The sequence below is a fragment of the Callionymus lyra genome, chromosome 8 (assembly GCF_982586985.1).
Source record: "Callionymus lyra chromosome 8, fCalLyr1.hap1.1, whole genome shotgun sequence".
Taxonomy (NCBI): Eukaryota; Metazoa; Chordata; class Actinopteri; order Syngnathiformes; family Callionymidae; genus Callionymus; species Callionymus lyra.
This window is the reverse complement of record NC_141825.1, coordinates 12,793,505-12,821,422: the sequence shown is the minus strand read 5'-3', so window position 1 is coordinate 12,821,422 and position 27,918 is coordinate 12,793,505. Positions and strand designations below refer to the sequence as shown.

General features: G+C 37.2%; 1 protein-coding gene across 3 annotated transcripts; it reads right to left on the bottom strand.

The window, feature by feature from the left end:
• Nucleotides 1–330: 330 nt before the first annotated feature.
• banp (BTG3 associated nuclear protein) lies at nt 331–25,191 on the bottom strand. Of its 3 annotated transcripts, none has more exons than XM_087797093.1 (14): nt 25,095–25,168; nt 24,331–24,454; nt 23,779–23,860; nt 23,365–23,465; nt 23,097–23,296; nt 22,942–23,025; nt 22,623–22,795; nt 22,118–22,357; nt 20,546–20,701; nt 19,241–19,365; nt 18,550–18,621; nt 16,542–16,586; nt 7,166–7,306; nt 331–1,536 (listed from the first exon to the last, which is right to left on the bottom strand). In XM_087797093.1, the coding sequence occupies exons 3-14, from the start codon at nt 23,846–23,848 to the stop codon at nt 1,420–1,422; spliced, it is 1,524 nt and encodes a 507-aa protein (XP_087653219.1). In that variant the 5' UTR covers nt 23,849–23,860; nt 24,331–24,454; nt 25,095–25,168; the 3' UTR covers nt 331–1,419. The 3 variants fall into 3 exon arrangements, 2 of the variants coding, with proteins under 2 accessions (XP_087653219.1, XP_087653218.1); XR_015712093.1 differs by lacking the exon at nt 24,331–24,454 and adding an exon at nt 1,793–1,888 and having other exon boundaries at nt 1,407–1,536; nt 25,095–25,191; XM_087797092.1 differs by lacking the exon at nt 24,331–24,454 and having other exon boundaries at nt 25,095–25,191.
• Between the last annotated feature and the right edge of the window lie 2,727 nt (nt 25,192–27,918).

The following is a 27,918-nucleotide window of genomic DNA, read 5'->3' as shown; positions in this document are numbered from 1 at the left end:
CAGTGTTCCTAAAGATTAAACTTGTGATTTACGATTCTGGAGACACTTTGTATTTGGACTTGTTCACTCAACTCTTAAAACTCTAAAACTCCTCCAGGATTAAAAAAAAAAAAAAGCAGGGAGAGGATACAGTGGGTACACAGACTTGGCTGAGGATGGAAGTTTCGGTTTCCGTCACTCTTCTCGTTTCTTCCAAAACATGAAATATGGCTCCAAATCATCTCTCCATCCATCAATACTTTCTATTTTCATCGCGTTATCTCAGTGGCAGGCCGAGAGAGGCCCGTTGCTACAGTAATAACTCCAGTTGGATGCAGACCAAGGTTGTAAAAAAGTGGAGAAAAAACATGGCTGTTAAGAGTCCTTCCATTCCAAGTCCAAGATATAATGGACGGGTCACTAGGGGAGGCAGACGTCTACGCCAACACTTGAACTCATGTTCGTTTATACGCCGGACCACTTATTTAAAAAGAAAGAAAAAAAAAAAGCTTTTGAGAGCAGGACGAATCCCAGCTTCTCAGTGCAAACACACAGATAACAACGGGCCTTGTAAAGAGGTCGCAGACAGAACAACTGATGAAGAGGAAGCAACCAAGACTGTTGATGTTGTTTTATGAAGATCATATTGTTGCCAGTCTCCAAAATACACCATGACATCAGCCACGAGCATGGGAAACTAACACAGCCTCGCCGTGTCTCTCTCTCTCTCTCTTTCTCCGCCACGGAGAGAAGATATTCATCACTCCAAGAACATGATGTTTGGTAAGAATTAAGCGGTACCACGGCCGTGGGATTATTGACGTGGCAGATTTGCAAGGAAAACAATCCGACGATATGATCTCTGCTCATCAAAGGCTGCAAAAGCCCACAAGTGGATACAATTGAGAAGAGAAAAGACAAACAGAGCAAAATAAAAGATTCCTTTTATGGCGACCACAGGAGTGATTAGTCACATCATGGAAGTCGTTAACAGAGACAGAAACAGATTCTTTGAACAGATTCTTTCAAGAGAGTCTACCTTCGACGACGTGTCTCATGAATGCAACAACGCCGTTTAAAGTTAGATTAAGTTGCAGGGAGAACTTATCCGAGTGGTCGCTAGTACATCTACTGTCAATCACCATGGAGGGCATTTAAAACAAAAAAAAAGGTTTATCAGATGTTTTTTTCGGGTGTAGCCGGGCTCCTTTGTAACAATATTCAAAGCAAACGTAAACAACCGTGTTGATGGAACAACACAATCCTCCTTTATTCCCAAGAGTCTTGCCTTTACACGACAGCTCCAGGACGACAACGGGGTTCTTAAGATCTCGGTGGACAGTTCCAGACTGTCTTGTGGGAGAAACGGTTCACGACGAGGGGAAGGAATCCGGTTATATGATTGGCTGGAGTTCTCGGCACGGAGTTTAAAAAAAACACCTATGTTGCCACAGAGGTGACGATCTGGACCACCTCGCCATTTTCTGTCCTGATGGCGCTCTGGATGGCGTCTTTCTCCTCCAGCTCGTTCTGCAGGGCTTGGGTCAGCTCGGCCGCCTGCAAGAGAAAAAACAGTCATGAAGAGTTAATGATGTTTGACCATTTTTGTTATTCCCTGTGCAGTGATTAGTGACCCTGGAGTCTGTGTGCGGGCAGAGCTTCTAAGAGTCACTCTGGACGGGACTCTCGCCGACGGTGAAAGATATGCGTCAAAGAGTGATAAGTTTGTAACTAAAAACCCAAGTCGTGGTGTGAAGAAGGTGCATCAGGGAGAGACAGAAACCTTCAGTCAAGGTTGGATTCACCATCATACCTTCAACATTTTTGGAGGAAGTTGGGAATCTGATTTTCCAGGCTTTGGGTTTAGGACTGGGCATCACTATTTAATGCCTGTATTGGGATATACTACCTGGAGAGTACAAAAAGAACAACAAAATAATGAAATACATTACTTTTGGCTGCACAAAAAAAGGACCACTTTTTGCCTTCTGTAAGAAGTCACCTTCTGTGACTTTTGAAAGGAAACATATTGAGGTAAGGAAGCCGTTAAAACCAGTCGCAAGTGTCAAACTTATCCGGCCCATCAAGTCAAATGATGTGGTCAACAGAATGGTTGTAGAGTAGAGTAATGTTCATGTTGATATCACTGATCTGATCCAGCCTTACACCCCAGCTCGGGCTCTGAGGTCTGTGGATCAGAATCTACTGATGGTTCCTCGCACACGGTTCAGGACCAGAGGAGAGAAATCCTTCAAGACTGTAGCTTTGGAACGATCTTCCTCTCTCTGTGTTTGATGATCTACTGACTCATCAGAAACATCTTAAGACCTTTTTATTTGTTCAGGCTTTTCCTTGATTTTCTGGAACTCCTGTGTTGTTCTCAGTATTATCTTGCCCTTTAAAGTATATACTTTATTGAATTTTGTTTTGCTTGTTTAAGCGCTTTGTGACCCTGGTCTGGAAAAGCGCTCTATAAATACAAATTACTTACTTATTACCTATGAAGATGTCAGTGTTTAATATAACATAAGAAACATCAACAACTAGAAAGTAAAACTCATCCGCCAAACACTGTCGTCTGTAGGAAGTGTGAGGCATCTGTAGGAAGTGTGAGGCTCATGTCCCATTTATAAATACAACATACAAATGTCTATATTAATACATACTTTAGGTATGTCATTACAAATATGTTTGGTGCCGATACTGCTGGCGCAAAACAAAGCCCGTCTACAAAGAGAGCGAAGCTGCACACGCCATGTTGCAGTATCATTGCACAACATAAACATTGTAAATGGATCAGAGAGTGCAGGAACAAAGGAATGACAAGACAGATTAGAGGAGAGATATATCAGAGAGAAGAAAGGGAGAAGCAGCGGGTGTGAGGGATGAGAAAAGCAGCAGACTGACAGGTGGAGAGAGACCCGACAAGAGACGAGCTTTTTGTATCTTAATGCTCTCTGACTGTCGACGGCCCGTGTCAGACAGACGGAGGTATTGTGCGTCTGAGAAGATGAGAGGTCCATGACTCAGACCCTGGATGATGACCATGAAGAGTGACTCACTCCTTCCTCAGATACACGCCAGAGGTTCCCTCAAACACACCTGCAGCGTTTAATCCTCCCCCAGTGCAGCGTGCTGTCACCAGACAGAACTATTGACTGCACAGCTGGTCTGCAGCAGCGCTTCGCAGCGACACAGACTTTTGAATTCCTGCTAAAGTTAAAGCATTAAAGCCTCCTTTTTTGCAGTGGATTGTCAGAGTATGCATCTGCAAGCCTCCGGCAAAAGAAAACAACATTCTATGCAAGATTAGAGTTGTCGCACTCGACGACTGCGTAATGGAAACTATTTAATACAGAGAAAATATGGAGAGATAAATAAATATAAAAGGCCAAGTCAGTTTTTTAAAAATGCTGCCACATGTCTGGAAACAGATGAGAGAAAGTTCCCCCGATTGACACGTTTCCAAGACGGAATTAGTAAACCTGTGACCTGCTGAACTCCTCTCTAAATACAGTTTTTAAAAAAACAAACAGAAAGACATAGAGGCAACAGAGGCAAATATAAAGTTAAATCTTACACAGTGCATCTATAAAAATAGGTTTCCTGGTTAACATTTAAAAAGCTGAATTAGTTTCCAAGATGCATTCAATTGTTTTATGCTTGAGGTCAATCTTAGTAATATGGTTGTGCTGCTGTTGCAAATGTCATTTTTACAGTAATCATTAGTTATCTAATAAAAAACTATGACTAGTTTATGGTTAATCTTTGACTTTTAAATTTTCGTGGCTCAAATCGTTTTGTTAAATATCAAGAGTGATCGATGATCTTTTATAGAAACATGTTTTCAGCCATTATTTGGTTCAAGAAGTTGGCAATACAGACATTACAATATTACATGGACGTGATATTTTCTGCAACCTCGTCCAGGAAATGGTTGAGAAAACTGAAAGTATAGAGAATATTATCTACTTTTCATTTCGTTTCATAAGGCCCCATTTTGTCTTTCAAATTGTCAAAAAAAAGTCTTAAGAGTTTGTTAATTTTTTTTATTATTTCAGATTCAGATTGCAACTGACTAAATATATAGTTATTTACTCAAGAATTATATTTTTGTGACCGTGTTTAGCAAATTAAGCAGATATTTGACATGATTGTTAAACACTGAACATCTGTAGCCCTAATTTAAAGTCAGAGAGACATGCGGAGGGACAAGGCATTTAAGGATCTAGATATTAATGATCGATCATAAAGACATACAAATTCTCTTAGTTGTGGTCATGTAATAACTGCTGAGTCGGCAGGATGCATACCAACAGAAATGCCGCTCGAGATGACATCTCACAGCTTAAACATCCTAGAAAACGTTTCAAATTTTTTGTTTTGTTAAATAACGGAAATAAGAATCTCGGTGTCTGGTTAACATTGTTTGATCAAAGAGAACCACAAGTCTAACAAGTGGCTTCAATCTCTCCCCTTTTGTGTTCAAACGCCCCAATTCAAACAGAAATCATACGGAACAGAAAAGGGTCCTGGTGGCCAGACCGACTTCTCTCACTTTTGTTTGTTAAATTCTGTCAGGATGTGGAATTACTGCCAAAAAAAAAAAAAAACATTCAAAAAATATTTCAAATAGCTCCGCTTACCGAGCACAGATGTACCAAATCAATAAGCAAATTACAAAACATCCTGCCTGCTGCCCGTGCAGAAACACCGTTAATAGACGAGCAGCAAATTAAGTTCTTCTCACTTTAAATATCCTGAGTGACACCCGAGTCAACAATGCTTGAACGGAGAACCGAGACCTTTAGCCAGCAAAAGACATGATCTCAGCAACCTGATGGTCAGCACATTTTCTCTTTTCATGTGTTGCCACGAGGCTAATACGATCAATCTGAATATCTCTCTGTTTATATCATAACAAGGGAACACAGGCGTTACTCATTGAAGTACAAGACTCATTGTGGCATCATGCACTCCAGGGGAAGAGTGCAGCAAATAAAAACGTGAAACCCGGATTACTGAGCGAGAAGAGAACAAAGAAAAAAAAGGGTTTTTCTTAGAGTTCGAGACCACTTCAAAGGTGACTGCACCAAGAACTGAAGGGATCCTGGATCCATATGCGGTTTTCGCTCAGCAAACACAATCATTACGGAATTTTCAGGGATATCCACTAATTGCTACCTTTCCTTCAACTAATGCCCTTTTCTCGCATTTTACGTCCCCGAATTACCGTTTGTGCAACGTTGCCATAATTGCAAACAGTCCAGAACCTTTTATACAAGAAGAAAACAGAAGAAATCTAGAGTAATTGTAAGTAATTGGATGCGAGTTACGTAAAATAGAGTAATATAACTTGCCGTCACCAACAAAATCCAGTGCACACAATTGCAAAACACTTATGTACTACAGTGTGGTACTGACCATTGTTGGTTTTCTACAATGCAACAGGAATATACTACACAATAATTGCGTGTATTTAACTCTGCTAAGGATTATTTATTTTAATGATGCTGGTTTGTTTGTAACAGCATAACAGCTATATTTTTCTTGGAAATTAACTTCGAAGTGATTGAATTTTGACCATATATGTAGTTTAATCTTGATGTAGAGAGGTTTTGCCATTGACTTGTATGACTGCTAATTGATAAAAGGTCTGACTTGACAAAATAAATAACCTTTTGTGCGGCTGTTGTGACAAAATGAAGCATGTTTAAAGAATCCAGAGGGCATCAGAGGGAATATTGCGACACATCGAGTGGCTTGAGTTTGGTTCCTAGTCTGATGACTTTGCTTTCGCTGTGAGCCAGCACTGTTATTGAATCATGTTTTATCGATGTGATTCTCAGATTTCTCAGACCAGGGTCACAAAGCGATTGAACAACAAAACAATACGCATATAAAAATACATGCTTTAAAAGGTCTAGACAACACGGAGACATACACAGCAACCCCAAGAAAATTAAGAAAAAGCAAATCAAAATAAAAAGTATATGCCATCCGAGTTAAGACGACAAGACGACAGTTCACAAGGGACAAAAACACCAGCTGAAGACCAGAGTCCAATATAAACATTCTAGCCCGCTCCATTAAATAGAAAATACTAATATAACCATTTTACATAATTGTGTCCATCATTTGTTTAATAAACCACCAAATGAACAATTGACTTAACAAGAGTCAGCACTTCAGTTTTATGCCGTAAGTGCACTATAAGACTTTTTTTCTGCACTGCAAGTCTTCCAGGAAGATATCAAAATAATTTACAACAGGATCTGAATGACTAAGAGCCTCAAGACACAAAGAGAAACGCAGGGATAAATCCTCAATTCCCCAGCAGACTAGTCGGGATTTCGATGCTCAATTGATGATCAAAAGGTTGCTGTGATCAGACTGACGCATTACCACTTTGTGCCAAACACATTCTCATGGCTGTATGTGACCTATTAATGTCATTGGATGGGAGTTCACATGATGCAGCAAACATCAGGATAATAAAGAGATACCAGAGCTCCAGATAGATGTATCATGCTGATTAGAAGGATGATATCCAATAATACATCTTGGACTTTAGATTAGAACATACATTTTTCCACCAACTATTGATTCAATTTATTATTAGTAGCATGTTAGCCAATAAAATATCCTTTATATTGTTCTTGTTAACATCTTGTTTATTAATAGGATCTGCTGTAGTTATAGTGTTCACTCTATACCAAAACTCTGCATTAATGATCATTTGCAATGAATGAGATAGTTTTTAGTTGATAAATGAAGAATGTGTGACCAAGAACATTCATGTATCTGTGCAACAAGTATGATTATATATACTTTCATCATAGAGTTAAACAAATCAAACGACAGGAGAGGTTTGTGCCATCTCTATGTGACACTTTGTTTGAGCCAAATGTGGCGTTAAAGCAGGCAGTATTGGAGAACATCTGTGTATTTTACCCTCTCAGGCTGACGTTGTGGCAAATCACACATTTCTTGACAGATGCTGCGACCGTATGGAATTTGATCAAGAGTGAGGAGCGGTTGTGAGTAATGAAATTCTAAAACAGAACTCCATTTTAACTCAAGCTGTTGATAGCTGCGAGGTTCAGCGGGAGGAATGTTTTCCTATTACAAACAATCTGCCTGTGTACACTCATTAACATGATTTGGAGAGAGTTTGTGTTTTTACCTGCACAGCAGATGTGTGATCTGGGACCGGGGCTAGTTGGACGTACTGGACTTGGATGTCTGGGGGGAGAGCCGACCCCTCTACGGCTGTTGCGGCTCCGTCGGCCGACGCCACGGCTATGAGTTGAGCTCCACGCAGCACCTGTTGACATGGACGGAGACATTTGAGAAGAAACGTCAAACATTGTGTCAAATAAAGGGCAGACGACCGAAAAGAAACCAAATTACATCATTCCCACATCTAGACAGAGTAATAGAGGTGATTAATGTCATGATCAGTACACACAAAAGGAAATAAGTGACAAATACAAAACAAACTTAATCATTACAGTGACTGTCAACTGGACAACCGTGAAGTCACACAAAATTACTTTTGCATTACATACAAAAATATCTCTTAATTTATTTGTTTACCAAGCACAAAACTACAATCACACCTACATAAAAAACCCACAAGTATTGAACTAACAAACTTCACTCAGGTATGAGCTTTAAACCCTGCAGCTCTGATGAACACAGTCATAAGTATAGGACCGGATCCTGCTGTTTTCACTTCACCAATTAGCATTAAAGAATAATGTTCCTAACGCTTCCAAATGTCATTACGCACTTCATGCTATAACTTTTAACAGCAGTCCACAGGATACCGGCATCACGTCAAGATGATGAATAGTCACACTGCTGGAGCTCTCTACAGAAAAGCTGGTACTGTGTAAAGAATATTTAACTTGAAATATAGATGAACATTTTGGCTTGTGTTTATACTCATTTTCAAACCATTGCCATTTATTAATACTCCTTTAGAAACAGATTTACATTCTTTATTTGTCTTCTATGTCTTTTTGTCTATCAAAGACATTTCAAATGCTTAAAAAGTTGTTATTTTTAAAAAGAATCAAATGAATGTTAGGCACCAACAATATATACTCAATCAACTAGAGTTAAGTAATAAATAACATGTTTGAATACTTTTTTAAACCCAATATGAAACACAGTTCCATTTGCTAACAGGCTGTGAATAACATCTTGATACCCATGTCACACATGATGAAGACACACTGCTTTCCGGCTCAGGTCTTTTCAAGTCTTCAAGAAAGCGAAGAAAGGAGCATTATTGGCTGAAAATAAAATGCATTCCAGCACCAAATGAGAATATGGTCTCATTTATTCTGTTTCCCAGTTCTCAAATGAATCACAGGCCTTCTCCGGGGTCTTCAGTCTGACAGGTTTCATGTGGATGTCGTCTGTGTCTCTGTGATGTTACATGCGGTCTCCATCAGTTACCTTCCAGCTGAACTGGCTGGGACATGCACAGTTTGAGGGTTTGAATAGAAACTCAGATCCTAATTCGAGATGATGTTTTTGCCCATAATTCTCCAGGTGACCACAATCCAATTGTATCTTGATGATGTGTATAGAGAACGATGTTCCAACTCTTTAGGACAAACCGACATGTCTGGACGCCATATTAACTTTTACCGCAAAATCTGGAGCGTCATTAACATGACGCATCAGTGCCTACGAGGGACGCAGAGGCCATTAGCGAAGAAGACAATTGAGGCACATTATCGAGAAGGCTCACAGAAGGCACTTTGTTAAACTAAGGAGAAATGCTCTTACTCGCTTATTGTTCCAACCTGGATTTACATCTGAATCCCACTCCCAAGTTATTTTGGGTAAAGTTGGTTTGTTCGAGAGCGGCCTCTGTACTAGAATTCTGTCTGTCAGCACTTAAAAACCTGAGTCACTTCTACAGTAAGTGCATGGGTCACAGAGCAAAAAATATAAAAAGACTATGGATTTACATAGTATAATGTTTATCATTAACCAATTGATTAAGTTATTTCAAGGGCGGCAGACTTGGTTTAAATAGCTTTTCATTTCACTCCACACTAAAAAGACTTTCTACAGAAAAACAAGAAGCGATCTTATACCATAACCGTTTTTTTTATTTTTTATTCTTTGTTTATTTAGTCAATTTTGTAAATGTTTATTTGTCAAGGGAAGGTTGGGAAAATTAGACTATGGTGGGCTGCTATGGTTCTCAATGTATGGGAAACACTGACTGGTACAAACCCAGCACATTTCAACCTCAAGTAAATAAACTCAGCTGGGCACCATTATATGAAGAAGGGTATATACTCGTGTTCTTTATTTGATTTGTTGTTGTAATTTACGTTTACATTTTAGTGTGTTTCTTTAATCCTGTATTAAGTCATAAAACCTACTTTATTTCAGACTATAACATACCTACATGGGATGTTCACAGGGTTTGAATTTAGACACTGGAGAAGATCATGAACTCTTCCTTGCCAACTTAAATTCTCTACTCTAATTGGAAAACAGTTTGCATTCTCAGCTGTACACTGATGCACTTGGAGACACCAACGCTGGACTTGGAACACACTGCAAGATCTCTTCACCAATTACCCTAAAGCTGTTCCCGGTCCACAGCCCTCCCCAGAACTTAGTTGGCCTCAACATCTTGTTTATGTAATATCTGTGCAATCATTCCACGAATGACTTTTCTTTTGTGAAGAAAGATACAGATTGAAAGATGAAAATCAGATTGAACAAGACAACTTATTGTTTCTTATTTGGGTGGAACTGAACCTCTTGTGGGATTTGGCGCCAAGATATTGAGAAATAAATGACTATCTGCAATAAAAAGTGAGGGACTACTTTTTCCACGTCAATTTAGGATTATTAGCAGCAATGGTAAAAAAAATAAAAAATTAAAAACAGGACGGCCTTGTTATCACTATTCTTATTTGTATTTAGTAAGTTTGAGCAGCTATTCTTAAGTCAGATAATAATAAAGTTGAATAGTCCTGAAGTAGTTTGATTAGGTATAATACTGTAGATACATTTTGTTTAATGTATCTGTTTGTTAGCAAACTTATTTTAAGAAAGACCAAAACCTTAATTTATCATAGTCCATATCACTCCTATAGTGAGAACCAACTCGATGAAAGTGCACCCACGGACAAATATAGGAAGTGAAGAAGTTGTTTCGATTTAAAATAATTCAACTTGGGAATTTCCGTGGTTGAAAAAAATCGTCTATTCTTCACCTCAACAGATCTAAATCCTAGGTGGTCATGACAGAAGCAATCAAGTAAACCTATAGCTCCCTAGTATGCTGGTTTAAAGTCTTAGCCGCATCTGTTTCCTTTAAGTTGAAATAATAAAGGCTTTGTTGCTTAAGTATTAGACAACATGCCATCTCCCACAATGAAGTGGCAGATAAAACAGCTATAAAACTAGTGGATTAAAGGAGAAATTTACTGCGGCATACTGTTGGCATTGAAGGATTGGGAGAGACCACAGTTTTCTGCAGCCTCTGCAAGCTGCTTCGCCTTTAAGGGAATTGCAGGCAAAGACTGAATAAATCTCTTGCTAATGTTGTAATGGTTTCGATTTTGGTTCCAAAGCACAAGAGAAACGCATTATCCTCCACACACAGTGGAGGGAAGAAGATAAACAAGATCATACTAATGCAGAAAACATTTGTTTTTGCATTAATAAAAATGGAAAAACAACCACAAAACACAAGCATTTTCTTTGCAGCTTGTCTGTAGGATTGTGATTTAAAACGTTGCTTTCCTCTGCAAACACCAGGCAACGCTAGATTCATGGAAGCTGTCAAAAAATGAGATATCAGAGGGCTAGTAGTTTTTGTGTTAATCTTTCAACCAAACAGAAGGTTTTGTACCATGAGTCAACTGTTTAGTGTGGATAACTTGCTTTTTCTCAGCTGGAAAGTTACTAAACAAATGGTATTTACCAAAAACAAGTCGCTCAATTGAAATAAATCTATAGCCTTTATCATTGGATGAAAGAAAATCTGGTTCCTATCACACCCAGTGGAAAACGGCCTCAGTTCTCGCCTCTGAGAAAAAAAATCCCAAAGCAAAACAGGGAAATGAAGAGAAAAAAAAGAAACATTTGGACTTTAGAGTGGTCGGAACTTCCTTTCAGCTTCACAGCTGTCAACAACACATAAGACTGCCAGCCCTGGACAGATGTCCAAGCAGTAACACACGATCTGGGTGGGTCAGTGAGAAAGGAAGATGGGATAAGGTAGGGAAGTCTGCTATATAGATGCTCTAACACAAATACTCTCTTGATGCGTGTTTAGAAGAGACTTGTTATTGATATAATCAAACATGGCTGATGTAAACATCTTATGCCTACCCTTCATGCAATAGTAGACACACAGACACACACTCATGTCTTGGAGGACCCCTGACCTTTTGACCTGGCCCACAGCGACATATCCAGTCAAACACCTGCATCAAATCAAATAGTCCTTCAAACTCCCACCAGCTGATTGTCTCATGAAGGGCTCACAGATGCTTTACGACGAAGGGGCTCAACTTGAATTCTAATCCAGACCCGGCAAGTGAAATCGGACTGAAGACAAAAATAACAGCCATAATTAAGAGCAAGGCTTCTCCAATGAAGAAAATAAATTCCTCTTTTCAAACCAAGCCTTCAAACCAAAAGGAACTAACATCTGCAACATAAATTATTTGAAGTGCAGTGATTCAGTTTGTGTCAGAACTTTATGCTTTATTCAAATGAGAGCTGAAGATATATTTAGGTAGGAACATAAAACAATGATTTACAGAAAAAAACAGTAAATGTCAACAAACCATAGAAGTGGTCTTCCGTAGTGAATTACAGAGCATTAATCAGTTATCATTTATCATCTTTGATTGATGCTTTTGACTCAAGGTCGGAAAGAAATGGGAATTTTTGAACCCAGTGACACTTGGCTCAATTGAAGAAGCAAGCAGCAAAAACATTTAGGAGTTTTACCAATATTCTGTTACTCACTAGAAAGGGATCCGTGTTCCTTTATTGGTTTAAAAATCTTCCATGAACTTGAAGAAGCCTTTTTATTGACTTTGGTTTGAAAAGGTATTTTATTCCGTCTGTTGCTGAATAGTTTTTAAAGAGACATGGAAAAGTGCTTACATTTTTAGCCAGCTTTATGTACATTATGAACCAACATTCATGACATATCAAAATATTTCCTTTGTATGCTTAAATGCATTTGAAATGGCTCATTGCTCAAAAAGAAATCCCAACTTTATAGCACATTTTCACTACATAGCATTTTATTTAAGGACATTTATGTGCATTATCTACAAAAAAATGATAGCGGTAAAAGGTTATTTCCTTCTTTTTGGAATAATATTATAAAGACCATCTAGTAAAAGAATAAGGACAATGTGGGGAAATACTTACAGCGCGCCATCAAACTTGAACTTTCATTGTGAAAATAACCTGAAGAAAAATATGTAATCAACCAATTACTAAAAGAAACAAGTACTGCTATGGGTTGGTTATTATTTATAGTTTAAAAAAGGTTATACACTGTAACCAGTAACATAAATCCAAGTATCCTTTAACCAACTAAACATTTACATGTAGAAACCCATGCTTCAGTTTGCCACTACACCATCGCTATTTTTTGTACACATCAGGCCACATCGTGTTAATTTACAAAGCATGACACCAAGGACTAGCACTTCAGAGCAGCTTCACTTTAGTTATTATATATGGAGAGCATATTGTAAGTAGTTATTTGTATAGCGCCTTTCTCAGACCAGGGTCACAAAGCACTTCAACAATCAAAACAATACACATTTGTGTTTTTCAGTAACCGTTTTTTCATCTTTGTACATTATTTTTTCCTTTACTCTTTATATGTATCGTCAATGGTGGTGATCCACTAGTGCTGTTAATACAAACAGCCCATTCCAAAATTGGTAAAAATGTATTTTTGACATTAAAGAGCGAGAAAAGCTAATAAATAATTTGCTTTCTCTTTGATTAAACCAATCCAGGATTTCTTTGTAATAACCAGTGACATGTTTACAACAGACCAAAAACTCCTGCTGTTAAATATGTAGCCGATTACTTTAGAATGAAACATCAATAAGTTAAGCCAGGTTTAATTCCTTCCTCTTCAATGAGCTGACAATTGACCGCCATCTTTGAAGTCGCACTAGTGTATAATGGGGCGTTTTCTGATCCAGACACTTGTGAAGCAGAGGTTCAAGCTGATGTTGAGTCACACTGAATTGAATTAGAAACATCTGGTCCAACTAATTGACACAGCCTGGGAACATGGGCTTTACCCAAAAAGACAAAAGATAAATAATACCGGTGGTGATGTCCTGTGAGCTGTCGTGAAATGAGTTTAACACGAACGTGTGCGCGCACAGCTCTTTGATCTGCCGTCCGCTTCTCAAGGCTGCGCTACCACAAGGACAGAAAGCAGACCACCACTCCTTTGAAACAGAATCCACCTCCACTAAATCCCAGAGTGGTTACGTACATCACAGTTGTACTAAGCATTGGCCATAAAACATGTTTGTGTATTTTCATCTTCCATCTTGCTGTGAATGACAGAAAACTCAACAATGCCTAACAGGCGATCACAGCAAGAGATCACACTGGATTCGACCCAAATCTGCAAGGAAATTCCTGAAAACATCCGCTTACTTTGCAGGATTTTGGGCAATAAACATTCCTACAATGGATCTGACTTAAATCGAGACAGAAACATCAACACTGCCATTGAAACTGAAGTTACATTTTTCTTTTAATCTTTGAAATCCTACCAATTCTGAACTTCCAAAATATGATGGCTCAAATTCCCTCAACCCTAGGGTGCACAATAACTTAAACAAAGCATATTTTTAATTATTTTTTTACATATCCAAAGAGCCAACTGCAAGAACCATCGTCTATTCAGATGATCTTATCTTCGGTGACCTAGTTTACGAATTTACACAAAAGAATGCTGCCTTTGGGATTCAACAGATGCAAAACGTCCTGACCGGAAGGTATTGCGAACTTTAACAAGAGGGAGTAAGACATCCTGGACAGCTTCCTGTCAGCCCTTCATTTTCAACCAAAGACATACTTAGATAGCACACGTCAAATTGATACAAATTTGGAGAAGAAAATGCATGGATCTCCAAAATAAATAAATAGAGTGAAGTTTTTTGTCAAATCTCTTCTTTGTGGTCACATTGGTGACACTACGACTCGGTTTATGTCGTCGCCAGTGATGGTTTGTTCAGAATCAGTTTTACTCAAACGATTTTCATGATTTTGAAGATTGGTCATAAATGTGCAACTTTAGACAGGGTTGGATGTTGGTGTTATTTTTAATAATAATAATTGTTTTTATGAAGGTTTAAATTACACTTATACTATTTAAATTATCGTATTGTTTTGATTACATGTTCCACCTTGATAAAGAAATGTGACTTCTGGTAGGGGCTATGGAATAACTCTGAGCTGTTCTGTATTATAAAACCGCAACGTTAGAAACATCAAATGTTGTTTGTTGCTTCTCTGTCAAAACTACGTATTAAGCTAAGTGCAGCAATAAATGATAATCTTCTGTCTATGAAGCATCCTTACCTAAGATCAAGCAGTAGTCTGTTCTGATAAATAATTAAAGTTCTTAAACATAATATGTAACCAACTGTGATGCATCATGCGTTTTGGGTAAGCATCAGAAAGGTTTTTAAAGTCAATTTTTGAGCCCTTTCCTTGTAGGATGATATTATATTGGGCGCAACTGAACACAACTCGTAAAAGAGCCATCCCTCTGCAATCCTGCTTTTAAATTCTTTTCATCTTAATATCTACCATTTGGTCTGCTCCAATATAAATAGGAGCACGGCAGAGTAAAACGGGAAGAACCTTAGATAAGACAATAAGACTGACAGCGGCAGCAGTAAAAAGTTGTTTTTTACAATTTCATGGGTCTGCCTTCTATTCAGTCACTCCTCCATGAGTGGGCTTTTATTGGCCGGCAGTTTTGTTTGGACCAAGTTTTTCTCAGACTTTAAGCTGGCAGCGTCTGGCAGGCATTGGCATTGAACTTGCAACCGGACATACAAATATTATGCCACTATACAACAACATTCTTGAGTAATTTGGCTGATAAATAAACAGAGCAGATAGAGCTCTTTGCATGCAATGGTTCAGATCAAGATAAATGCAGTTAATTATCCTGATTCATATTCACCGAAAATAAGATCCATGCAATAAACCATATTATATAGCTGGTGACTGGTGTGCAGTAAAGTCACTTTAAAGATTACAAAAACCATTACAAACACAAAACAATCCGAATTCAGAAATTGTACAACTACACAGATACAAGGTGTTTATCAAGTAACTTGAGTCTGTAAAAGAGAGTTTTGTAGAAACAGTCAAATACTGAGGAGTGCAATAGATGTCCGAGATTAATTTAAGAGACAATCAAGTCAACACATTAGTTGCCCTTTAAACATCCTTATATTCTCTTTGCTAAAAATCCATCCCAATAAAATGGTGTACAAATATTGTAGTTTGTATCAATTATGTTCGACTAAAAACACCAGGCACAACCCAAGTGAAGAAGCAATGTAATCTTACAAAAGAAGTAGGTCAACAGTGTTGTGTATATCAGTGTGAGAGATGGAGATTCAAGAGGTGTGCTGAGTAATTCCAACACATCCGCAAACAATCAATAAAATACATTTCAATGCAACATATGCACACGGGTCATTAACCAAGCTTGGAGAGGAGAGATGGTGAATTATGATTTTAGACCCAAGAGCAAATAATTAGATGGTGATTTCTTTGCAATCGATTGATGCCAGATCATGATTTTCCATAAATATATAACTTCATGCATTACTGAGCCACTTGTTCTTAGGATTTTCAATCTACTAGGATAAAAAAAAGTCCATTTTCATGGAATGGCTTGGTCCCACCCACCAAATAACCATCAGTCTTGTTCAGGGCCAGAGAACAGCTTCTAAATGATGGAATAATTAATACAAAAAAAAGTATTGGTCATAAGGCCTCCACATGTGTCGTGCTGTGATAAAACACACAGCTTCTTCGCTTTGATCAGGAATAAGCCTAGTTTTAGATGAAACAGAAACAGGAAGGCCGTCTATCCAAACAGATTTGGGGTGGGGCAACATCTGAATCCAGAGAGCAGTGCAGCGTACAATTCTAATCAGCTGCTCCAACTATCAGTGATCACTTATTAAGATACAAAACGTCATAATAACGGTCGCTTAAAAGCTCTAATATCCGATCCATGAACAAATTTGATTTATTGGTCAGAGTAGGATTCAAAAATGAAAAATCTTTTTTCAAATTGGGTTACTGTATATTCACTTAGCTTGTAACTTTCACAAGAATTGTAGAACAGTATAAAACAAAATGCAACCACTCATTGTCTACGTCATATCAAGAACAGTATAGATCTGGATCTTCAAGATCCAATTTAGCCCGAGATAGATAAGAAGCGACTCAAAGAAAAATGCCAAAGAAAAAAAACGTACCTGCCCATCCTGACCAACGTGCACCTGGTGAATCTGAAGATTTCCCTGAAACAAAGAGACTTGTATTACTTTTTAGATTCCGATTTGAAATGCAAAAAGCAAGAGTTTTTCCAGATCCAAGCAAAAAAAAAAATAGGCAGCTCATTAAATACAAATCCATCGTCTATCACATCTTTATAAAGAAATACATAAATACAAGTGATGTCGGACCATACGGCCACACAGCACAGTATCTTTCACTCGATCGTTTCCTTCTCAGCAGACACCAAATGATGAAAGTGTCCCATTCTTAATAAAAACGGGAGTTTGAATGGCAGTTGGGAAAGTTAGGATTTTGTTGCTAAGCTTTCAGCTCCATACAACAAACAACATTGTGGAATGAGACGCAGAGGAGAGAAATTCTGGCCACAGCCACAAAGAACAGGAAAGGATTTAAAGCTTTTCAGCATCCAGTCCACTGGTGCCCTCACTATTTCGTGCTTACTTCCTGTGGTCTTTAAATAACTAAATAGGAAATGAAAACGACGCGCTTCCAAGTGTGAATTGCTTTCGCACAAATGTCAAGTTGTCATGCTTCTGTAGCACAGATCATATACAGTGCGTGATTGAACGGCAAAGTGTTTACATAGACTGGCGCCTTGAAACATAGACCTTTCAGACACTCTGCAAAGGAAATCATTTAAATTGATGGATGAACATATTCCTCATCAAGAGTCAGGAAAGTTGTGAGGTGGCCCATGAACTTGACCAATTGGTGCACGTGTTTGAAATTGAGGGGAGTTCCAGACATGCAGATGTCATGAATCAAACCTTTAATGTATTATATTACTCCATGATGTGAGAGAATTCTGCCTTTGATGGATCTTGAGATCGAGGTCTAACCTTTCTAATGACAGCTATCAAAACATTTAATTACACAGACACTATACCCTTTATAGAACTTGTAACCATAACCCTGGACATGGAAAGCTGTCATAGTTTCAAAAGTGTCCTGTAAAGTGATTGATACAAGTTGTGCTTCGACGTTGGTATAATTATGTTAATATGACTACACTTACAACACTGGCGAGGTTTCTGAAGGTCTGGGTTATTTGACCAGCACTCTAGTAACAATGCTCTTGTCATAAGTTCCACCCAATAAGTCTGAGCACTATAAGATTTAATTAGATCAGCAGGCTGTCGATCAAAACTGCCACTTTGTTTTTAATTGCTGGATTAGATTATTAAAATGTTCTGACCCAAATTTGTGGGGGCCAACCATAGCACGGTACTAATGATTACCAGCCCTGTTGTTGGACAAATTTGGGAACGCTGGAATCTTTCATCATCTGTGGTGTAAATAAGTTAAAGAAAGATGATGATGCAAAGTGATCTAGATATTAATTTATTTTATGAGTTGGATGCATATACCGTTTTAAGATCACCAGCTGCACTTCACTTTTATCATTGATTTCCTGCCAGAACAATGCTGTAGGGAAAGGTGCCGCTACGTGGAAATTAGGGGCCAATGGCATTTAAGCAGCTGTTGAATTATTGTTGAATGATTCAACAAACACTTTGAAAATACAATTAGACAAAATATACTTTTTGTGACCAAGTCCAGAGGGATCAATAAAGTGTATCTATCTATCTTGTTGACACAAAGCTTTAAATAACACTAGTGTTCTCTATGGTTTCAGTAAGTATGTAAAATAGACATTTAAATACTTCCAAAAAGCTGGCTAATTATAAAATACAAAGTGTGGTCAATGCAGATTAAATCTCTCTGGGATCGTTGTAGGCCACACTGAAATAGTTTCTTGAAGTACATTTCCAGAATTATTAAATATTTAATCCAGAAATTTCATTCAATTTCAAAATAAAGTGGATGAAGAAAATAAAAGCATGAAATAACAAAGTTGCTAACGATATGTGGAGAAACTACTTTTAGTGATGAATGCTATACAGTGTGAGCATCACAGTTAAAATGACACCACCTTTAAATAAGCACACGCCGTGACACACTCACCTCACTGTCCTGTGTGATCTGAACCTCCTCTCCCTGTGACACTTGTGCGATGTGTAGCTGACCTTGTGGAATCTGAGAGACACAATATTTATCAATACCATTCAACAGAAAGGGTAAATGAAAATTGGATTGCGTTTTAATGAGACAAGGGTTTCTTCACTGACCCATATGTAATAGCTTTGAGAAAACACCATTAGCAAGGACATTGAAAAAAAACAGAACCAAAATTACGTAGGCCATTTCAATTACCTTCGTTTTCCATTGAGCCTCATGAACAGTAGTAACACATGTGCGATTAAGAAAACACATCATTTTGACATATTAAAACTCATTATCACTCTATTTACACCTAACTTCTGTACTGTTCTCATCTGGTAGCAATGAAATAGAGCTCACCATAAATGCAAGCAAAATCTCACAATTGTCTTTTGAAAGAGCACCAGTTAGGTTGTGTAAGGGTCTTATCGTGACCTTTAAACGAAGCAGCTGGACACGGTCACTTAATCCCCGACTGTCAACTTCCACTCCCTTATTGATTTAAGGCAAGTTATAGTCCTTTTTTGTTCAGTGTCACTGCTGTGGGCGGTGTGATCAACCCTCCTCTCAGAAACACATGCCTATTTTCTTTGTTTTTAACAGCACAGAAAAAGCACATATTCTTTTTAGAAATATAAAAGAATGTGTTACTAACCACTTGAACTTGACCATCTTCTCCAATGCGATGGAATTGAACCTGCTGGTTAGCCAGTGTGTAGTGTAGGGTTGGCTGGTGGGGAGAAGTCTCAATGTGGGTCGACTCCTCTGTGATACCTCCATCTGGCAAGGACAGCAAACGCTCAGATCATAAAGAAAGTCATAGGAACCCAAGGAAACACTAATGATCGTATCTACTCCAATTGGCTGCTGAAATCTTTTTCAATACATTTGAAAAGCATTGCTATACGTCTACCCCTTTAATTTGTGAACCGGGGAAATTTAAATCAAACTCACTTAACAAATGATGTAAATATAAAGTGAAGTTTTTCCAGCATACAAAACATAACAAAAATACAACTGAAATATTACTCATGTGGATTTGATTGTGGGGATACATGTCAGCTACTAAAACACACTTGCTCAAACTATATCCACTGTTGTTTGTGTTTTAACTCTCTGGTGTGTGTGGCCTGAAAAGGCAGGGCTTTAAAAAACTACCCCAAGAGTGTTTTCAGGATATTTGGGTTTTCTCTTTAGTCTCGCTTTCCCTGGTCAGAGGTTAGAGGTGATGGCTCACAGGGAGAGGAGGACAGCAGGCATTGTGTCCAGATTACAACCATCTGCAGAACTAAAAAATGCTTTCACTGCATCATGGCTCAGTCTTAAAACAAACTTATTTAAAGCATTTAAGGAAGAAGGTCATCTAAAGATATACCAGTAGATTGGGACTGTTGTGTGTCAATGTAAATTTGATGGAAGATACGCAATACATATTGTTAAATTACAGCCAAAAATGATTACGGTTGAGTTTTTCCACCATATATTTTCTTTCAAAGAATATATATATATATATATATATATATATATATATATTCTTTGTATATATATATATATATTTAAAGATTTAAGGACAGTTAAAACAACACGTGTAAACATGGGAATACTAAACAGTGATGCATACTCGTATATAAAACAACAACATCATGATGAGAACTAAGGAATATTAATGCAAAAAAATATTTTTTAGGAAATTTGATGTCAGATTCTAATATTGAAGGTGCTCTCAATGGCAGCATGATGGACATCTTTTAAAGGCCTTGCCATTTCCAATGTGGGGATAATAAAAAGGTATTATCGCTTATCGACGAATATGCATGTGATTAAATGGTAACCCATACTGCCCTCTGCTGCAACACCAACGACATTGCATGTAAATCTAATACTTGCTATTCTAGTTTGTTATTTAAATATACTTCAACAAAACTGCGATTGGAAAGGTAAGAAAACACAGATAACTCACCTGATGTACTGCGAGTCGTGCGCTTCGAGAAGCTCTTTACAGCCAGACTCTGACCTCGCTGCTTTCGTCTCCAGGCGGTGCGACACTTTGAGTCAATGCTTTGTTTGATGCGATACCAGTCGGATTCTGAGATGGTGAACTTGTGGAACAAATGGCCTGTTAAAAAACGAGAGCATTGAAAGCATGTATTGCAATGAGTGGACATGGATCAGTTAGTCCTCAGTCGGGAGAATTAAACATTCTTACATCTAAGGAGGTCAATTCTAACTGTTAAAATATTTCATTAAAAAGTTAAAAGCTGAATAAGTGACATTCGGATCCCTCTGGTTTAAGTGAAGCTGGGATCAGACAGCAGACCAATCCGTGGTCCTTAATTTTGTAAAGTGAGTCATTTAAGAAGACTGACAGCACACTTCTCAGTTAATTAACAGCGCAAACGCCCGAGGTTGGAAAATAAGACAGTGGAAAAATTGGAGGTCCTTCTCCTCGAGGTAGATGTCACTTATATTACATCTGATGGATCGTGTGCAGACAAGCAGGACAGGTGCTCCTTCATTCATTTGCTTTTTTTCGAGTCAGCGGGGAGAGGCCTGGCACCAATCCATTGCTTGCACACCTCCATGCGGCAGACTGACAATCAGAGTACCGTCCTATACAGGCTATATATTGGCGCTCATTATTGTCGACGCACTCATCTATCCATACCATCTTATTTAGAGCACTTCGAAACAACAGACGATGGTTACTTAGTGCTGTACAAAAGTAGACGAACAGAAAAACTAATAAAACTAACACAATCAATAATAAAACATAGAGTAGATTAAAAAAAAATGAGATACCATGAGATAATTAAGGATAAAAAAGGAAGAGATAAAATCAGCTGTGTGCTTGGTTAAAAGCCAAAGAGTTAAACTGTTTTAAGATAACTTTTAAAATGGACAATGAAGGAGCCTGTCTGATATGTAGTGGGAGGGAATTCCCCAAGCGAGGGCCACGACTGAGAAAGCCCTGTCCCCTATCAACCTTCATCGGGACCTCTAGATACAGCTGCTCAGCTGACCTGAGGGAACGGGGAGTAGGAGTGATGTGAGGAGCGATATTAAGCAAATTCAGTCTTAATTTGATATTTAGACTAGAATCAGAGCACATTTATCACCAGTGTTGTAAATTCAAAACAAAATGTTGTGCGGTGTTGACAGTGAAGACACAAACAAATGCAAATAAATAAAATGATCGGAATAATATAAAATAAAGTCAAATAATTGGCTTGTAAAATTAAAGTAAATTTATAAAAATAATATTATTAAATAGAATAAATTTATTTTAAAGTATCTTCAAGGTAAGGATTTTAATCTAACTTATTTTCTTGCTTGGATTAAAAAAAAGAATCGCAAATTAACTTGGCCAACTGGTCTAAAACAGCAATTCAGGATTCAAATAAACATGCCCTTTTGTTTTGGGCTAGATTAAATAGTCAGCTTTGGTAATATTCTTAATGCCATTCACAAGTTGATCATGTTAAAAAATCCATTCCATAGCATAATAACAAATGTATGAGGCCTGAGTACTTACAGCGAATGCCATATATCATGAGGGGATCCAGCTGCTTTTTGCCATGTTTGCCGAGCCCAGAGAGGTTTGACATGGCCTGGACCTCACGATGAAACAAGTAGTCAAGGAGTGTCAGCGCCATTTTCTCTGCTGTTCGACAGTTGGAGGTGATATGAAGCATGTCAGCGGGGGACACGGGGCAGCGCACTCGCGTTTCAGGGTTACTCTCATCTCCCAGCCACGTGCCTGATGGGTAATCCTCTAAAAACAAGATAAAAAAAAATAAAATAAAACACATTGATGGTAAACTGGTATTTTGTTTGAAAAACCACAAAGGACCGACTTAAAATGTGTTGCAGAAGTACAACAGCGCCACCAAGTGGCAATGAGTAGTGACTGCTGAATTCTGCTCAACTATCGTTTTTTTTAGACAACTCTCATAGAATTCACTTGTAATCCGACTTGGCCAAAAGGGACTAATGACATGGTCCAGTGATGTGGGAAGTGAAATAATGTGAAGACCAACCCTCTGCATTCAGTGTGATGAGCGTGACGTTTGGGCTAGTTTGCGAATTGGCGCCTTGGCCACAATTGGACACCGAGTCGCTGGCCTCTGACCCACTGTCCTGCTCCTCCTGACTCTCGTCTGGACCAGGCACCTTGACAAGGATTGTGTTCTGACGCTTCCGGGGCAAAGTGCTGTCAAGACACAGACACAGTCAGTGTAGTAGGCGTCCATAAAAATTGAAATGACTATATCAACATCAGAGCAGAAACATGATTGACTTTATTAATAAATAACCAATGTATAATCTTGAGATGATGCATTTTCCGCTTCCACCCACTTGCTGAGCATGTTCTCCAAAGGTGACTCTTCTTGGCTCTTCTGAGGTTCACTGCTCACAATAACATTGGTCTGAGGAACAACACTGAAAAAAGAAGAACATGATGAATAAGGTTAAGTATACAAGAAAAAACCCTCTTAATACAAACCACATACCATCTGACTTTGTTCCAAGTTTGAGTGGCTCCCTGAGGGGAACCTGCAACCATGGGAACCTGAATAGTGCTCTTGCAATAGGGCAGTATAGTGTCCACCTTACGTCCCAGAGCTTTGCAAGTGGCATCTAATGCTTGTATCTTAGCTTCAATTCCCTCTAGACGGCTCACGATTGAGGACGTAAAAGAGACCATCATATTCTGGAAAGACAAGTAATTAAGTATGGAGAAGAAAAAAACCATTCAAGTGTAGGTTTTAAACTTTGTACCTTAATAAAGCGAATGTCAGGGTTGTTGCTGTTATTTTCCTGGTTGTTGTTGAGTTTCTTTTTTTTCTTCGGAGGCTTTTCCTCACCATCTTCATGATTGTCTAGACTCACACATGGCGAGAGAATATATATTATACATTCTGAACAATAATGGTTAAGTTACACATTTTCCTCATTCGTCGGAATCACAGATTATTTTTTTTTTAATCAAGACAAAGGTTACCTTGATGCATTATAAAATTAACTAAATATCTAGATAACTAGCTGTGCCTTGATTAATTGTTCCCACACAGCTAACTTGGGCTACCATGCTACACATGTCATTAAAACTCAAACCAGTGAACACCCGTGTGTAAAAAAAAAAAATCAATAAATACAAACTGAGAATATACATTTGTTCATTCAAAACCTCACCTGTACGTTCATCAGAGTTAAACTCCTCCACTGTGATTTGCACAATTTCCTCCAGGTCTTGTTCCGACATTGTGTGCTGTACCTAAAGATGCACAAATCAAATCATGAATTTGAAAAGCTGATTCTGTATTTACCTACGTCCTATTTATAGCATTTATATTTCCCACAAGACACCTTGAATCTTATTCACAAACATGATTAAGTATCACCCTATCTTTTATTTATATTTTCTACACTATTTACTATTTACTTTTGATTCAAGAATAAAAACACTCAACGTAGCTTTGTATAAAAAAACACAATGACTAATAGAGGATCATTTGCACAAATCTTGACTTTACTTCTGTTTCATCTGAAAATCCTCAGACGATGCAACCCCCCACTGTAATCCCCCAATTATTACACACAATGAAAAAACTAAATCCCTATAAATTGTCAACTTGAGATGACCTGAATGAATGCTTGGGTCACATTTGGATTTTCCAACTCAAACAGTGAGACTATTGAGTCGATCATAATGTAATTTTTAATAATGATCATTGACATACTCACAGCAAAACACAATTAAATGGACAATTTGATCAGTTGGTGATGGAGCACCATGGCTTCCGACTCTTTTAATGTTCAAACAGGGTTTGGGGCAAATATCACGGTGGCTCGGCGACACTCTGGAAAGCTAGCCAGGACATGCTTGAGGGAACTCTTCTGGGTTTGCAGGGGCACTTATTTTAATAAAATACAAGTATTAATCATTTGTCCACATTAAATTAACACATTTGTGTTGTTAAACATGTGGAACCGCAGTTTAAAATTTGCACTTGTGTTCCATGTACAAGCAGCTACAAAATCTAGTCTTTATTCAACTTTAATTCGCTGTCGTTGTTTTGTTTGATGGAGTTGGCGCTGCAGCACTAGCTTGGCTAGGCTAACCGCGGCCTACACATTCAGAATTTAACATTTAAAGGGTGCTCGTCTTGCTTTCGTAAAAAACAAAAAAGTTGATACATAGCAACTGCTGTGGATGCGTAGACATTATAAAATTGCGATTTAAGTAAGGATAAAGCGACACAAGTCTAACTGAGAAGCATTAGCTTAACAGGCAAGCATGCTAACATTAGCTCCAAATGCTAACGCGCTAACCAATAAAGCATTCGCTGCGTGTCTGTGCTGCTTTAGTTAGCATGCTAGTGCGGCCTTAGAGTCTGAAAACAAGAGAAGAAATAAAATAAAAGTAGAGTCGGTGGAGATCGCGGCTGGGTTCTCCGGCCGCTGACACACGCGCACACACGCATGGAGCAAGGATTCGGTTATATTACCGTGTGATTGAGGAATTCTCGTGTTGTTTTGTCGAGGATCCGATAACGGCGTCGTTCCTCGCGAGAGAAGACTGCGTGGACGGTGGCCTCGCGTGTGTTCGCCGCGCGGAAGAGAACCGGAAACGCTGCTTCCCGTCAGAAACACACGCATGTGTTCGAGAACCTCGGATTCGGAACCATTATTTAGTAAGATGGGAATTTAGACAAACAAATAAACGTTCATGCGTTATTTTTTATTTTATAGTCACGCACATGTATGTTCCACAAGGCGACAAACTGTCTCCCCTGAAACTGATTTTCAACCATATTTTCACTCTGGCTGTAATAAGTTACTTGTGTTTTTGTTTTATTGATTGTTTTAATGTGATTTCTCTTCTTATACTTTTTATACTATATATACAGGTATATAACATGATGATGAAGATGAAGACAATAAAGATGAAGATAATAAAGATGAAGATGATGATTATAATAAAGATGTTAAAGATAATAAAGATGAAGATGATGATAATATGGATCAAGATAAAGATGATGAAGATAATAAAGATGAAGATGATACAGATGAAGATAAAGATGATGAAGATAATAAAGATGAAGATGAAGATGATGATTATAAAGATGATTATAATAAAGATGTTGAAGATAATAAAGATGAAGATGATGATAATACAGATTAAGATAAAGATGATGAAGATAATAAAGATGAAGATGATGATAATACGGATGAAGATGATGAAGATGATGATAATACGGATGAAGATAAAGATGATGAAGATAATAAAGATGAAGATGATGATTATAAAGATGATTATAATAAAGATGATGACGATAATAAAGATGTTGAAGATAATAAAGATGAAGATGATGATAATACAGATGAAGATAAAGATGATGAATATAATAAAAATGAAGATAAAGATTATTATAAAAATATGAGGATGATGATTATAAAGATAATTATAATAAAGATGATGAAGACAATAAAGATGAAGATAAAGATTATTATAAAAATATGAGGATGATGATGATGAAGATGATGATAATAAAGATGAAGATTATGATAATAAAGATGAAGAAGATGATAATAAAGATGAAGATGAAGATGAAGATGATTATAATAAAGATGTTGAAGATAATAAAGATGAAGATGATGATAATACAGATGAAGATAAAGATGATGAAGATAATAAAGATGAAGATGATGATTATAAAAATGATTATAATAAAGATGAAGATGATCATAGTAAAGATGGAGAAGATGATAATAAAGATGATTATAATAAATATGAGGATGATGATGATGAAGATGATGAAGATGATAATAAAGATGAAGATGATACAGATGAAGATAAAGATGATGAAGATAATAAAGATGAAGATGAAGATGATGATTATAAAGATGATTATAATAAAGATGTTGAAGATAATAAAGATGAAGATGATGATAATACAGATTAAGATAAAGATGATGAAGATAATAAAGATGAAGATGATGATAATACGGATGAAGATGATGAAGATGATGATAATACGGATGAAGATAAAGATGATGAAGATAATAAAGATGAAGATGATGATTATAAAGATGATTATAATAAAGATGATGACGATAATAAAGATGTTGAAGATAATAAAGATGAAGATGATGATAATACAGATGAAGATAAAGATGATGAATATAATAAAAATGAAGATAAAGATTATTATAAAAATATGAGGATGATGATTATAAAGATAATTATAATAAAGATGATGAAGACAATAAAGATGAAGATAAAGATTATTATAAAAATATGAGGATGATGATGATGAAGATGATGATAATAAAGATGAAGATTATGATAATAAAGATGAAGAAGATGATAATAAAGATGAAGATGAAGATGAAGATGATTATAATAAAGATGTTGAAGATAATAAAGATGAAGATGATGATAATACAGATGAAGATAAAGATGATGAAGATAATAAAGATGAAGATGATGATTATAAAAATGATTATAATAAAGATGAAGATGATCATAGTAAAGATGGAGAAGATGATAATAAAGATGATTATAATAAATATGAGGATGATGATGATGAAGATGATGAAGATGATAATAAAGATGAAGATGGGGATAATAAAGATGAAGATAAAGATGATTATAATAAAGATGAGGAGGATGATGATGTGTAAATTTGTGAAATCGCAATTGTATTCCACAAAGGGTTTAAGAAGTAAGGAATATGATATGAATTGATTGTAAAAGATTTAATCTAGTGTTAATATAGAGCAGGGTGGGCAATTCAAATTCTTCAAGGGCCACATTCAATTCCGTGAATGTTGTTAGGGGCCGTCAAGCAAAAAGAAAGACGGAAAAATCCCTTTAAAAGAAGGACATGCGTCATTATGCCATGACGTATATTAAACTAAATAAGCTGCAATTTTATTATTGTATAGATGAGTTTTTTTCAAAACATTTATTCAATTAACTTAAAAAAAATCTTTGAGGGATTAATATATATACAAAAAATTACACACAAAAAGGTAGGAAGTGTTATGTGAAAATGTAAATTAATAATAAATACAAAATACATTTGTCAATGCATTAAAACCATTTATACATGGTCATACTTTGACATTACGAGGGCCACATAAATACAGTCAAAGGGCCGCATGTGGCCCCCCGGGCTTCACTTTGCCCAGGTCTGATATAGAGTGTGACTTGTTATTTCACAGTATGGTTTAGATGAATTTAATGTTTAATGTTGTGGTTTCTATATTAAAACTTTCTGTCATTAACCATTTATTTGGAAGATAAATAATGGTACCAGATAATTT